This window comes from Carassius gibelio, chromosome A5 (genome assembly GCF_023724105.1).
Source record: "Carassius gibelio isolate Cgi1373 ecotype wild population from Czech Republic chromosome A5, carGib1.2-hapl.c, whole genome shotgun sequence".
NCBI classification, from domain to species: domain Eukaryota; kingdom Metazoa; phylum Chordata; class Actinopteri; order Cypriniformes; family Cyprinidae; genus Carassius; species Carassius gibelio.
Genome location: NC_068375.1, coordinates 21,110,462 through 21,124,677, shown reverse-complemented (window position 1 = coordinate 21,124,677; position 14,216 = coordinate 21,110,462). Strand labels below are relative to the sequence as shown.

The 14,216-nt window shown below is 38.4% G+C and overlaps 2 protein-coding genes across 11 annotated transcripts; one reads left to right on the top strand and one right to left on the bottom strand.

Annotated features, from left to right (window-relative positions):
- The first annotated feature begins 218 nt into the window (after positions 1–218).
- Positions 219–9,808, top strand: LOC128002310 (E3 SUMO-protein ligase PIAS2-like). Of its 10 annotated transcripts, none has more exons than XM_052592439.1 (15): positions 219–269; positions 1,263–1,323; positions 1,647–2,118; positions 2,711–2,798; positions 2,896–2,946; positions 3,081–3,171; positions 3,885–4,019; positions 4,122–4,227; positions 5,898–5,971; positions 6,115–6,275; positions 6,410–6,543; positions 6,642–6,837; positions 8,587–8,726; positions 8,833–8,870; positions 8,965–9,808. In XM_052592439.1, the coding sequence occupies exons 3-15, from the start codon at positions 1,650–1,652 to the stop codon at positions 9,151–9,153; spliced, it is 1,872 nt and encodes a 623-aa protein (XP_052448399.1). In that variant the 5' UTR covers positions 219–269; positions 1,263–1,323; positions 1,647–1,649; the 3' UTR covers positions 9,154–9,808. The 10 variants fall into 10 exon arrangements, with proteins under 10 accessions (XP_052448399.1, XP_052448395.1, XP_052448394.1 ...); XM_052592438.1 differs by having other exon boundaries at positions 227–599; XM_052592437.1 differs by having other exon boundaries at positions 227–599; positions 1,240–1,323.
- An 801-nt stretch (positions 9,809–10,609) lies between these two features.
- On the bottom strand, positions 10,610–14,210 carry LOC128002294 (elongation factor 2-like). Its single transcript, XM_052592431.1, has 12 exons — positions 14,203–14,210; positions 13,916–14,103; positions 13,702–13,807; positions 13,516–13,629; positions 13,293–13,431; positions 13,012–13,207; positions 12,651–12,909; positions 12,465–12,572; positions 12,022–12,375; positions 11,754–11,936; positions 11,540–11,672; positions 10,610–11,003 (listed from the first exon to the last, which is right to left on the bottom strand). Exons 1-12 carry the CDS (start codon positions 14,203–14,205, stop codon positions 10,810–10,812), a joined length of 1,977 nt encoding a protein of 658 aa, XP_052448391.1. The 5' UTR covers positions 14,206–14,210; the 3' UTR covers positions 10,610–10,809.
- Between the last annotated feature and the right edge of the window lie 6 nt (positions 14,211–14,216).

Here is a 14,216-nt window from a genome sequence, read left to right as displayed (position 1 = left end):
CAAATACACAAAATAATATTCAAGCATCACATGACCCCTTTAAAGGAAGAGTCCAGAGTTATTTCCAGACTTTTCACAGTTAATGCAAGTGTGGGATAGTGGGGTGGTGATAAATGTTGACTTACATTTTATGTGGACCACGAAACCAAAAATCAAAATACAAAAATGTATCTGACCCTATTAACCCCTTTCTGTGTCACGTGACCAAACATCTCTGCACTGGCCAGGATGAGCGCAGCCAGAAAATGGCGGATGTTGAGGAGTTACGGGTAGGCGAAAGTGCAATGATAGCTGGCTGCTTCTCTGCGTCTTACACATTTTAAAAACCATTTGCGGTTACCGTTTGTCAATCAATTTTACTGGTCTGCTTGCTGCCCTTGGGTTAGTTTCTGAACAGTTAACACAGAAACGTCCCATCACTCCGTTAGACGGATTGTGTTTAGCCAGTTAACGTTAGCCACCAACCACTCTTCTAGCTCTCGATCTGCAACATAAACATTGAAGATCAGCCTCAAAATGTCACTGCTCTCATTACCATCTTTCACTGCATGAAAAGCTTTAGTATAATGCCTAACTGAACTGACGACTGTTCGCTGCAGGTAAAAAGTTTTTTACGTTACAGTTTCTTCACTGCTCGAATTGTTTTGGCTGCTCTTTTGTTAGCTAGCGTCCGACAGCAGTCGACGAGGTCTACATGTAGTTTAAGTTATGGCTTGTGTTTGCATGGGCAAAAGATGCGTAGATCAGTTTGTCCGAAATGTGTGTGCGTGTGTGTAAATATAGGTCAACATTTTATAATACAATTGCGAAGAAACTTTAAAGAGGGACACCTTGAAAATGTTGTTTACAAGTCTGCAAGTGGGTCGCCAAGCAAACAAGACAAACTTGATCCTTGTCTCCGTGAGCGTTTTCTACTCCACATTTGTCTCAATCTATCAGCTTCGTCTAATTTAGTGCCTAAAACACCTTTATCAAGTTTGATTGAAGGCATTGCAGTTCAGCATCAGCACTAGTGCAGTCAATAACAGAGTTTTGTGTGCTATTATACTCGCCATTGTATGACTAATTCATGTTGTCTTGAAATTTGTTCAGAAACATAGCTCTTAACTGTAAACTGAAAAAAGGTTTTTTAGGTTTTAGTTCATTTCTGTCTGGATCAAAGTGAACATCAGTGTTTTGTCCTTTGTCACTTTCTTGGTGTTCATCTAATTGGTCTTGGAATTATTCTCAACCACTTAGATGCATTTTGGTCATTTGTTAAGGATTGTAAAGAAAAAAGGATTAACACGTAAGAACAATCAAGCATGGACCGTGTAATGAAGGGTCAGTTGAGATTTTCTTATTTCTCTGGGGTCTCTGGAATGGGCTGTCACCTCACTTCACGCATTATTAATTAATCTGCTTTTAAATGATACCTTTTGGTGTAACCATATTCCACCAGTTTATGTCATGTAATCAACATGCACACATTATGTTTTTGGAAATTCTTATAATAAATGTAAAAGTTGACAGCATGGCATAGAGGATGGTTTCTCTTACTAACTTGTGTTGCAGAAATGTTCATTTGCGTTATCAGACCTTTTGCTGGTACATGTTTGGTATCTCAAAGTGTTTTATTGCTTCTCTGGCTTGTTTTTTTTTGTCAGAATATGGTATCAAGTTTCCGTGTGTCAGAGCTCCAGGTACTGTTAGGATTTGCTGGAAGGAATAAGAGCGGTCGAAAGCATGAACTTCTGCTGAGGGCTTTGCAGTTACTCAGGAGTGGTTGTAGTCCTGCTGTGCAGATCAAAATAAAGGAGCTGTATCGTCGGAGATACCCGCGGACATTTGATGGTCTTCGGGATTTGGCGGCTCTGAAGTCAAGCATTAAATCCTATTTTCAAATCGACAGCGGTGAGACGGTTGTGAGCTCAGATCTTCCTCTGCAGACGGGCCATTCAGACTTCCTGCAGCAGCAGCACCTGGTGAGCTGCGATTCACCCGTGTTACATGAATCGAAGCCCATGATGAATCTGCAGCAGCCCACGTCACTCATGGCCCCCGTCCACCCAGACGTGCAGATGAAGTCGCTACCATTTTATGACGTGCTGGATGTCTTGATCAAACCATCAAGCTTAGGTAATTTTATAAGATATTCTTGGATTGTCTTTAACTTTATATATATATTTTTTTATTTATAAAGAAATTAATGTTTTTGTTCAGCAAGGTTCTTTAAATGATCATAAGACTGTAAACAGTAAAGACATTTTTAATGTTTTAAATGCTGTTACTTTATTTATCAAAGATTTCCGAAAAAAAGTCCCATGGTTTACACAAAATATTTATATTACAAAATTATAATAATCAGATGTTTTTTGAGCACAAAATCAGCACATTATCAACGGATCATGTGACGCTGCACACTAGAGTAATGGCTGCTGAAGATTCAGCTTTTAAAATATAATAAAATAGAAAACGGTTCGAAAACAGAACAAAAAAGTGATTTCACGTTGTAATAATATTTCACAATATTACTGTTTTTATTGTATTTTTGATCAGTGCAGCCTTGGTGAGCATAAGAGACCTCTTTAAAAACTTTTTTATTTTTTATTATCTTACCAATTATGTAAACCATTCGTTAGCCCATCAGCTGGGCTGTACACCATTACCTCTTTGCCAGTGTCTTCAGTTTAAAACTATAATCCCCTTTTGACTGATTTGTGTTTTAAAGGGACCCATGCTGGTCAGAGATATCATCATGAAAAGTACTTCATATTTGCTTTGACTCCACAACAAGTGAGAGAAGTTTGCATTTCACGGTAAGAACGTATTGACTTAGATGTGACTTTGATAATGCGTCTCATCTCTCACTCTTGGTCTTATTTGGTTCTTTGTTCTTCTTACACTTTTGCATAGGGACTTTCTTCCAGGTGGAAGAAGGGACTACATGGTTCAAATTCAGCTGCGGTAAAAGCCTGCTCAGTGTGTCTGCTTTTACAATACTGTCGTTTGTGTATCTGGTTCAACAACATGTACAAAGAGGTTGTCCCCATAATCCCAATTTTTGACTCTTGATGTTCTGTTTTCTTTTTCAATTCTAGGTTTTGTCTAGCAGAGACCAGCTGTCCACAAGAGGACAATTTTCCAAACAGCCTCTGCATCAAAGTCAATGGGAAACTCTTTCCCCTTCCTGTATGTAGTCCTGTTATAATTAACCTTTATTAAGCCACGGTTAATAGTTTAATTTATATATATATATATATGCTTGAACAACATAGTCCTATGTTATTAGGCTTATTATTTAGGGCCATACGCTGGTCAGTGTTTTTTGTAGGATGTTCTGCTGTTCAACAGCAGAGAGGTTTAAGGGCATTTTAAATGGTGGAACTTTCCAACATGATCTCAAAAAAGCACTGGATATGTAGATAATATTTAAAAATGGATGCAGACCGATTAATAATGAACCTTATCCATTAATAAGGTACCTGAGATCTGTTCAACAAATAAAACATTTAATTGCATACAATTATCTTAGTCCTCCCCACAACAAATAGAGATTATGTAATGCATAATTTGTAAATTGAACAGGAACATTGTTTATAGCAGATGACTTGACAGAAGACAGTAATATTCAAGCAGTGTTTTATGTGCTGTTGCACGGGGTTTTAAAAGGGCTGACACTGAATACTGAAAACCTTTTTGAGATCTTATGACCTAGGGAAGAGCTGAATTTATTTGAAATTTTTTTTTTGTGTGTGTAACAAAGTGAAAGTTTTTACTCTAAGTTTTGATCAGTTTAATAATGTATAAAAGTATTTGTTTGAAAAAAAAACTCTTACTGACCCCAAATCTTTGTAAATAAGCATGTATGTAATCTATGCTGGCCTCATATGGTTATCACACAGGGCTATGTACCGCCTCCTAAGAATGGTGTGGAGCAAAAAAGACCCGGCAGACCGCTGAACATCACGTCGCTGGTCAGGTTGTCGTCTGCTGTACCCAATCAGATAGTAGTCACATGGGCTCCTGAAATAGGGAAGGTATGTGAAGTTTTGTTAAACCTGTTACTTCATTCAGATTTCAACACCGCTTCAGCATTTTCTGCATGCATGCATTTGTATGTATTCTCTTGTTTTCTGCAGACATACTCCATGTCAGTTTACTTGGTACGGCAGCTGACCTCCCCACTCTTACTACAGAGATTAAGAATGAAGGGGATCAGAAACCCTGACCACTCCAGAGCATTAAGTAAGACTACATTGCCCTCTTTTAGAAAAGGGGGAAAAATACCTATGAATTCTAATTCACTGTTTACACCTGCTCTTAATCAGTCTCTTCTGTCCACTTTCGATCACTTCTGTCCTGATTTCTTTTGATTGGAGTCTATGGCCCAGTGTATGTGGGCTTTTTCTGATCTTTTGAACAGATATTGTGAAATAAGTTCACACAACATATGAGCCCCAGAACTATTTTTGAAACCTTTACTGCATGAATAAATGTTTTTGCAACACCTATCAATCAAAATTGCGAAAAAAACATTACCTATAAGTTTTCAGAAATTGCTTGAAATTTTTACTGGTATTCAGAACAGAATAAGATATATATCAGAAAATATAACCTAACCCTGTTATAAACAACATGAGCTTATAAACATCTAGCAATGCTATAAATGATATGTTGTGTGTTTGAAAGAATATTTTGCACAGATATTTTCCTTAACACATTGGAAGAAACTGTTATATTCACAATAAGAAGAAAACTATGCCTTAAGCCCTATTGGCACGGGATTACTATTACTTGGTGACCTCCAGTCATTTGTAAGAATTGCCGAAGTCCTGTGATAATATTATTTCCGTGCGAAGTGACATCTCTGTGATTTGGCCTGGATTTGGTGGGTCGTTTTTTAATTTTTCAAGGTTTTTGTTTCCTGTGCACCTTTTTATCAATCTATTATGAAGAATGGAGCTGCGTTGGAGTGTTTGATAGTATTTTGGGTATTGCTCCACCATACAGTTTGCAGGTTTTGAGGTTAATGTGTTACAAATAAATCGAGCATAAAGCTTGAGATATTATTTAAACCTGGTGAAATGTAAATGACACGGCGCACAAAACTATATTAGTTTCTTTTTTTTAAATCCATCTAACAGGACCATAGAATGGTACTCTCAAAGCCTTGACATCCGAGTATTCAGGAGATAAGTCTGTAAATTTGAGTAAAATCACTGACTTCAAGTATCCCGTGCGAAAGCAGAGGATACACTTTCATTTGTCTCTGCTTTACTTGAACTTTTGGTGCCATAAAAATGAAACGAAAAAGACCTTTAAAAAAAAAAAAAGGCATATTAATTATATTCCTATTATATGTCATTTTGTTTTGTATCTCTGTTTTTTTCCTGTTGCTTTTGCGCATGCTAATCTAAACCGCTGAATTGAAAAACTTACATTTTGAATGGGTCACATATACTTATCCATTTTTTATTTAATATAAACCTAATTTAACATATATTCTAGAAGTTGAGAATGAACTGTCAGTGGAGAGTAGACAGTCTTTAGAGGCTGTCCGAAAGCATTCGAACACATGAGTAACCTATGAACACAGTCCAGTCAAATGTGTTTTCAACTACCTCTGAAAGTGGTCGAAAGTGGACAACCTCAAAACTTTAAGACCCGTTCACACCTGTATTTAGAGCTGTCCACTTGTGATCAGATCGATGAAAACCGCTCTTGATTCCAGATGTAAACGGTTTTTATTGTAAATAGGAATATGACCTATTACGCGTGACAGTTCTCTAGTTTTATTTTATGTTTTCATTGTCTATCTTTGTAATTAATTCTGCTTTCCCATTCTCATATTAAGTAAATTGACTGAATTATTGAAATAATTGACTAAATCCACCCTCTCTTCACTATTGTAACAGTTAAAGAAAAACTCACGGCAGACCCTGACAGTGAAATTGCCACAACTAGTTTACGAGTCTCACTCATGTGCCCAGTAAGTTGCTGCCTCCATAAAATCTTAGCTGACTCATGAATGGCACTTTAAATAACGTTTTATATTGTTTGTTTAGTGCGCTGATGTAGTATGGTAAAAAAAGAATTGTGTGTAACCAAAATAAAAATCCTCTTTTCATATAGCTTGGCAAGATGCGTCTTACGGTACCCTGCCGAGCTGTCACCTGTTCTCACCTGCAGTGCTTTGATGCTGCTCTATACCTGCAAATGAATGAGAAGAAGCCCACCTGGATCTGTCCAGTCTGTGATAAAAAAGCCGCATATGAGAGTCTGATTATAGATGGGTGAGATTACTTTGAATGTAACTGAAGTGGTGAGAAACACTCAGCCTCTTTAAGCAAAGTAAATCATTGAGTGGTTTTGCATTTATTGAGAGAGAAATTTCCATTGAGTAAACTAGTCACCCTCTACTTCTCAGGCTCTTCATGGAAATACTTAATGACTGCACAGATGTTGATGAAATCAAGTTTCAGGAGGATGGGACTTGGTGTCCAATGAGACCAAAGAAGGAGACGTTGAAAGTGTCATCTTCGTGTTTCCCAAAAATTGATTGTAAGGTTCATTACCCTTTAAAAATGTGTTAGTACTCTGTGTGTGCTAGGTTTTATCCAATTGTATAAATGATTACCATGTTTGATGCATTTTTAAAGTGATTCATGACCTCTCAGGCGGTGTCCCAGTGCGGCAAAGTGCAGTGGTGCCACTCGCAGAAACCAGCAGCACAAAAAAAGGAGACGTAATCGACCTTACTCTAGAGAGCTCATCTGATGATGAAGAGGACAGTGATCCCCCTCTGAAAAAGCGCTGTGTCTACATGTCCAAGGCTGAGGAGATGCACAGCAAAGGGTTTGTTTATTGATTCACTAGAACTCAGAGCAGACATTTCTGTGTGCCTCTTCTTTAAGCCTTAACCTTTTAGTGACCATATTTTGAATGAACCCAGATCTTTACAATAATCTATTTTGTCATGGTGATGGGAAAACCTGAGATATCAGGGAATTCTAGAAATGTTATATTTAGACCTGAAAAAGATTGCTAAAGTCTTTTAACCCCTTAAGCGTTTTTGTACAATTAGTTTAAAAATGCACACCTACATTAAATTCATGTGTTCTTGACTTGAACTATTTACAGTATATGAATGGTTTTGTCCTCTTTTGAAAGGTGACACTCTGAGGTTTGTTTCTAAACCGAACAAACTTCAGAATCACTGTAAGCCTTACTGGTACTTAGTAATAGAGCTTTGAATACACTGAAAATATGACTATAGCTGGAAGCTATTAACTGGAAAAGCTCCAGTGCATTCAACACAATACAGCCGTCGCCTGACTGCATGGCTCATCAATAACCTCACTGACAGACCACAGTATGTGAGGCTAAAGAACTGTTTGTCTAATGTGTTGGTTTGCAGTTCAGGGGTCCCACAGGGCACAGTGCTAGCTCCTTTTCCTTTTATCCTGTATACATCAGATTTCCGATACAACATAAGCAGCCGTTACCTGCAGAAGTTCTCTGATGACACTGCAATAATTGGATGTGTATAAGAAGTGAATGATTGGGAATATCGACAGGTCATCTCTCGATTTTGTGAACTGGTGTGCATTAAATCACCTTTACATTAATGCCAGCAAGACAAAGGAGATGGTGATGCATTTTCACAGGAAGGCATCACAGATTGTACTGGTGAACATCCAGGGTTTGTACATTTAGATCAAACATACAAATACCTGGGTGTTCACCTCAACAGCAAACTGGACTGGTCCAACAATACTGAGGTTCTGTACAAGAAGGGCCAATGTCATCTTCACTTGCTGAGGAGACTGAGGTCATTTGATGTGTTGAAGGCTTTGTATAACACTGTGGTGGCTTCTGTGGTAGTCTGTTGGGAAGCTGGAAGTTGACCAGTTCTTTCAGCAAACAGACTGGTGTACCCTCACTGTAAGAAGGAGCGCTACCACAGATCCTTCACTCCAACAGCAGTCAGACTCTTCTTTAATTGCAACAGCATGTACCACTTTTCACTATTACAGAATACCTGCACCGTATTATCTGTTCCATATTTATTTTTATTTGTTTTTTTTTCGTACTTGGTATTTAGTGTACCTGAAGCTGCTGTATTAAATGAACTTCCCAGGTGTGGGATTAATAGTGTCTATCAAATCAAATCGAGAAAACACAAAGGGGTCACAGCATGAATCCTTGTTGGCCGTCTAACAAAGACACTGATTGTACTTGCTGTGTTGATGTATCTTAAAATGGTTTATGTCTTTTGAATCACAAGAATCTCAGCTTTCCGAAAGCTATGACATGTTTACAGTGGAACGCTAAACGGGTTAAAATAATTAAATGAAATGCTGCACTTTATTTTGTTGCAAAATGTTTTATTAACTTGAATTATCTATTATTATTAATTGTGTATATAATTAATTTGGGGAAGCCATGGGAATTCAGAAATGAAAAGATCTTGTAAGCGTTAGTAATGTTACTATAGGTACAGTAGATAAAATTATAAAGAATGATTTAAAAAAAAAAAAAATCTTTAAAACATTGAGTGCAGTTGATTCTCCATTCCTCTATAATGTTCTTTTGCTCTTTTAGGGTCCTGACTTACCAGCCATCCACTGTTCGGGTGCCAAATGTCCAGACGCTAGACACATCATACCTGACCCCCTCAATAGCGGACTACTCCGTTCCATTCCACCATTCTACCTTATCCACTATTCCCACAGATATGCAAAGTATGTACTTATCTAGTCTGCCATCTAATCAAGTATGCTGTCCTTCATGATCAAAGATTGAACATAAAAACTAATGTTTGTCATACAATACGCATCTTTCCCAAAGGTCTTGATTTATTTTCTCTGATTCAAGGGGATCCACAGGTATATTCTTTCAAAGAAATCTTGAGATTGGATGTACTTTACGTATTTAATAGTTTGCACAGATGTTTACCACTAGTTTTCTTTGTTTCTTCAGCAGCATTACAGAGGCCCCATATTTTTAGACAGCCTCTCCAACAGCCTTCAGAGTGCCACCACCAGCACCAGCCTGGTTTCCTCATCAGCTGTGTATGAGACGGGAACCCATAGCAGCAGCTCAAGTCATGAGACGGGGGTCATCACGGGAGGATCTTCAGGCCTATCGGACATTATCTCACTAGACTGAATCCTGGCGCACCTTTATCGTACAGTCACTAAAACAGTTATCTACTTTTAACTATGGACCTCGAGAATCATGTTTTGACTAGGACCCAGAAGGACTGCTACGAAGATCTCTAAATGTTGTGGCTGAGACCACAACAATGTTGTTCTAAAAAGCAAACCTGAATCAAGCCGTTTTCCCTTTGAATTTGGGAAACTGCCAAATACACAATGACTCTCATCCATTAGCAATTTGATTGGAGGAGCAGAGCAAGACAAACGGCAGAAATGAGTGGACTAGAAAGCTCAGACAAGTCTAATAATGGCACTCTTGTCTACATTGTATTTTTTTGCATCGGCAGTTCTGCAGTTGAACAGAAGCAGGTTGTCAGCGGCAGCTCAGTTTGTTGTCTCTTCGATATCACCAGTGCAATTATGTTTTTGTTACAAGACTTCAGTTGTAGCAATAAAAAACTGTATGTTGTATATTGTAAAATGTTTACTTGTTTATGTCTGACATCAAGGCGGAATGCATTAGTGGACCCCCACAGTTTTTAATTCGTTTGTGGTTATTTGCTCAAGAGCCATCAGATTCTCTTTTGCTGAAGTGGTAAATTTATTTTCAATCTGTAATTTTATATTAAAGGTGTTTTTGCTAATTAAACACATCTTAAAATACACCTCAGAAACTGTAATATGACTGTTGTCAAAACAAGGAGTAATCTGTCTAATTTCATGTTTATTTTCATCTGTAATGAAACTAGCCTTTTTTTCTTTCTTTTTAGGATTATGTAAGTTTTGATATCGGATGGGGATCTTTTGTCTTTGAGAAATCTGCTTTAATTGCTAATGGTAATTTAGTTAATAGACATGAGTTGTGGTTTGAATTAATTTCATATATCTTATTGGATTATGAGTCATACAACATAATGTCAATTTAACTTCTGAAGGCATGTAAAAGGTTATTTATTTTGGTAACACTTTAAGGTGTCCTTGTTACACATTACATGTACTTTTATAATAAAAATTAATTATGCATAATTACATGCAAGTAACCCTAACCACATTGTAAGTACATGTAGTTATTTAATATTACTTAGCACTAAAATTTATAATTGCACTGAAGGACACCTTAAAATAAAGTGTAACTTTTATTTATTTTAGATGTTCCCCCGTTACGTGTACTATTTGGAATTAAGCATGCTTTTATTATGGATTCTTTTTTTTTTTTTCACAAGTTGTTGTAAGTCCAGAGCTTTATTGTCCCTCCCAGCCAGGGCTGAGGTTTTTAATTGACCTAGCCCTCCATTGATAATGGCACAGATAATGTTTAGAATCTTAAATTTTTTGCCAAAAGGAGGGCACAGTTCAAGATGGAAAATATACATCTTTAGACATGTAAACCAATGCACAGTGATTCGATCGTGATTTCTTATTAGTCTAAAAAAATATATTTTTAAATGTGAATTATTAAGACCGGATAGCTGTTTTATTGGTTTTATTTATGGACACATCCAGACATGTTTACCGATCTCAGATTTTATTTGCAAATTGCAGATTTGAATATTTAAATTAACCTCTTTTGAATGTGTAAACATTACGCAATACACTTGATTACAGAGTCATCAAGTTAACATTGTAAGTTTAATGGCTTCGATCACCATTTACAGTCCAGAGAAGTTTATAGTTTGTCCAGGAAGTTGTCCAGTGCTGGGATGCCCTCCTTCAGACCTTTGCGTTTACGGGTCTCAGCCACAATTTGGCAAGGTTTGCTGTTTACGTCATATGGATCACCTGGCAAAATCTGCCAGTGGTCAAACACACACTGAGGGAAGGCCTGTCCACTTGTGTTAGACCTCAGGTCTGCAGTGAAGCCTGTACAGAAACGAATAAAGGAAAATATAGGCTCCATAGAAACCATTTCTAAATTAACATATAAATGTATAACATTTGGGAACGCTACAAAATTGGGGTCCAACTTTATATTAAGTGATCTTAACTACTGTGTACTTGCATTTAAATTAATCATTTGGTGCAATGCACTCATTTTGTACATGCATGTATTTTTCACTGTACTTATATTTAAAAAAAATAATTGCAATTACATCTGTACAATTACACTGTCGATCCATCCCTTACACCTTAACCCACCCTTAAACCTAAGCAGACCACCAAACCTTAATATCAGCAAAAGTGTTATGCAATACAATATGAACACAGTAAGTACACTCTACTTATTTTTGATTTAAGTACATAGTATTTAAGGACACTTTATATAAAGTGGGACCAAAACTTTTTACCTGCAATAACAAACCTGTTTAATTGTAAATATGAAAATGGCTTAAATGTCTATTGCATTCATTTTGAACAAATTTATCATGCGCTGCCATGAATCTGGATTATTAACTCACCAAATGATTCATTTACAGGTAGGTATGCCTTCACAACAAATATAGGTGTACCAGCCACTTGGGACTCCTCAAACACATGGCCTCTTTTTTTGTTCAGCACACCATAGATGCCACCAACCACCTGCTCTGGGCACTGGAGGAGAAAAGGACATTTATTAACAACATCATGGTTGCACTCATGGTTTTTTCTGTTCTAGGAATCCACCATGTCTACCTGAATCTCGACCAGGTAAATGGGCTCCATGAGTCTTGGCTTGGCAGTGAGTACACATGCATACAGAACTCTGCGGGCTGTGGGAATGATCTGACCGCCACCTCTATGAATGGCATCAGCGTGAAGAGTGACATCATGAATGTCAAATCGGACAGCACGCATGTTCTCTTCACAGAGTGCACCCTGTTAAAATAACACAAAGTAATATCTCATTAATGTGTAGAAATGACTCAGCATATATTAAAATACATAACCTTTCTTTACTCACTTCTTTGGTTGCCCACTGGAAACCAGCCACTACACTGTCCTTTATCTCATTCAGATACTGAACTCCCTTTGTGACATCCACAAGAATGTTGGGCCCTGTGCCATCTGGTCCGAAGCACCAAATCTTACGGGCCTCAGTGACCTCCCACTCGTACGTCTCAGTCAGGTAGCGAGCTCTCTGTTTGAGCTCCTGGCGAGCGGCCACTTCACCCTTATCAATGTCCTCAGCTAGGCCATCTGGAAAGGGCCGACATTTCATGTACAGACGATTGTGCTTGTTGGGAGACTTGGACAAGCAAACCTGGTCTGATTCCTCACTGACGGTTTCACGACATGGCACAACTGGGTCTGATTTCTGCAACAACAAAAAAATGGCCCCATGCTCTTAATGGAAAGAAAAGAAAAACAAAATATCTGTAAACTTCGAAGTCATCGAAGCGCTACCTTCAGGGGGACGCAGGCATGATCTTCCTCAAGGTCTTTCAGGCAGATCTCCAGATGAAGCTCTCCAGCACCTGCCACAATGTGCTCACCAGACTCTTCAATGAAACACTAGCAGAAGAAACTTGTGTTTGTTATTGGAAAGACTTAAGTTTGTTTATACCATTATTGCCCAGCTAAGATATTCACCTGAACCATAGGATCAGACTTGGCCAGGCGTTTAAGGCCCTCTACCAACTTTGGCAGATCAGCTGGGTTCTTGGCCTCCACAGCAACTCTCACCACAGGACTAACACTGAACTTCATAATACGCATGTTGTGAGCATTCTCAAAAGTGGTAATAGTGCCAGTCTTAATCAGGAACTGATCAACCCCAACCAAACCAACAATGTTCCCGCATGGCACATCTTCAATGGGCTCTACGTAGCGACCCATCATCAAGATAGTTCTGAGGAGTACATAATGTTATCTTAATGTTAAGAAGGGTAATGATCCTCAAATCACCAATCGAGAATGTCTTATATGGTATATGTAACTGACAGCAGCAAACCTTTGGATTGGCTTTATGTACAAGTCCTCCTTTTTCCCTGGTGTGAAGTTTGGGCCCATGATGCGCACCTTCTGCCCTGTAGAAACGACACCAGAGAAGACACGACCAAAGGCATAGAATCTACCCTTGTCAGTGGAAGGCACCATCTTAGAGATGTACATCATGAGCGGAGCTTTAGGATCACAGTTCTTTATACCTGAAAGGTCAAAGGTGTAATGTGAAAAAGTAGGTAAAAAGGGACATCCTTGAAGTGTTAAAGACCTCGCAATGTTAAGCCTCACCCATGGCGGCCTCATCATCTCCAGGTCCCTCATAAAGCAGGTCACAGCGGTACCTTTGGGCAGTGACAGGAGAAGGAAGATGGATGGTGATCATCTGGAGCAAAGCATCACCTGCAGGCAACCAGCGGCGCATCACAGCCTGGAGGCATCGAAACAATGACGTGTCAGCAACGACAGAAGAATAAGGGTGCAGATTCTCAGAAGTTTAGTTCTTTATATATACCTTAAGTAGAGGTTTTCCTTCTTTTTCTTTGTCTTCTGCATCAAGCTTTACTTCAAGCTTCTCAATCAGTTTCTGGGTCTCTTCTTTTTGGAAATTCATAATGGCATGAAAAACCTGTGGAATAAGAGATTAACTGTTAGTGAGTCATTGTAGCAAGAGATAAGAAGAACTGATTTAAAAGCAAACCTTAAAGATTGGATCCAAGACAAGCTGGCAGAAAGTACGAGGAAGCTTCTTGCCATCTGCATTGGATGCAGATTTGCTGAATTTTCCACAAGAGGGATCAAAGTACCTGAAAAAGATGGATTTGAGTTAAAGAGTATTTTGTATAAACACACAATTTAAACTGGAAATCACATGGGCAGCTCCAGTGTCTTTTTTTTTCCAACAAGATGCTTACTTATCTCCCCAAAGCTTTTTCATCATGTCCTCCACTTTCTTCGCCCGTTCTGCCGGAGGAAGGTCTGCTTTTTTCTCATCTCCTTTCGCAGCAAACTTGGCCACATACATCTCAGCGAACTGCTTCAGAGTAAAAGCCCAGCCATGGAGGCCTGATCCAAATCCAACAGTCCCAATCACAGGATCCACCTAAGGTACCCCCCCAAATCAATAAGGAACAGATAAATAAAAGCATATATTTTACTCATAAAGTTGACTTTTCTGATTCAACTGCTACTAATCTGTTACCATAATGTTTCCCA

Excerpts from the sequence above, each read along its gene's own strand:
- LOC128002310 (XM_052592432.1), top strand. The coding sequence starts at position 246 with ATGGCGGATGTTGAGGAGTTACGG. Across the intron at positions 2,119-2,710 it reads GATCAAACCATCAAGCTTAG|GGACCCATGCTGGTCAGAGA; the intron begins GTAATTTTATAA and ends TGTGTTTTAAAG. Across the intron at positions 8,727-8,832 it reads TATTCCCACAGATATGCAAA|GTCTTGATTTATTTTCTCTG; the intron begins GTATGTACTTAT and ends TCTTTCCCAAAG.
- LOC128002294 (XM_052592431.1), bottom strand. Across the intron at positions 13,630-13,701 it reads TCTTGGATCCAATCTTTAAG|GTTTTTCATGCCATTATGAA; the intron begins GTTTGCTTTTAA and ends CTTATTCCACAG. Across the intron at positions 13,208-13,292 it reads AGATGATGAGGCCGCCATGG|GTATAAAGAACTGTGATCCT; the intron begins GTGAGGCTTAAC and ends TTGACCTTTCAG.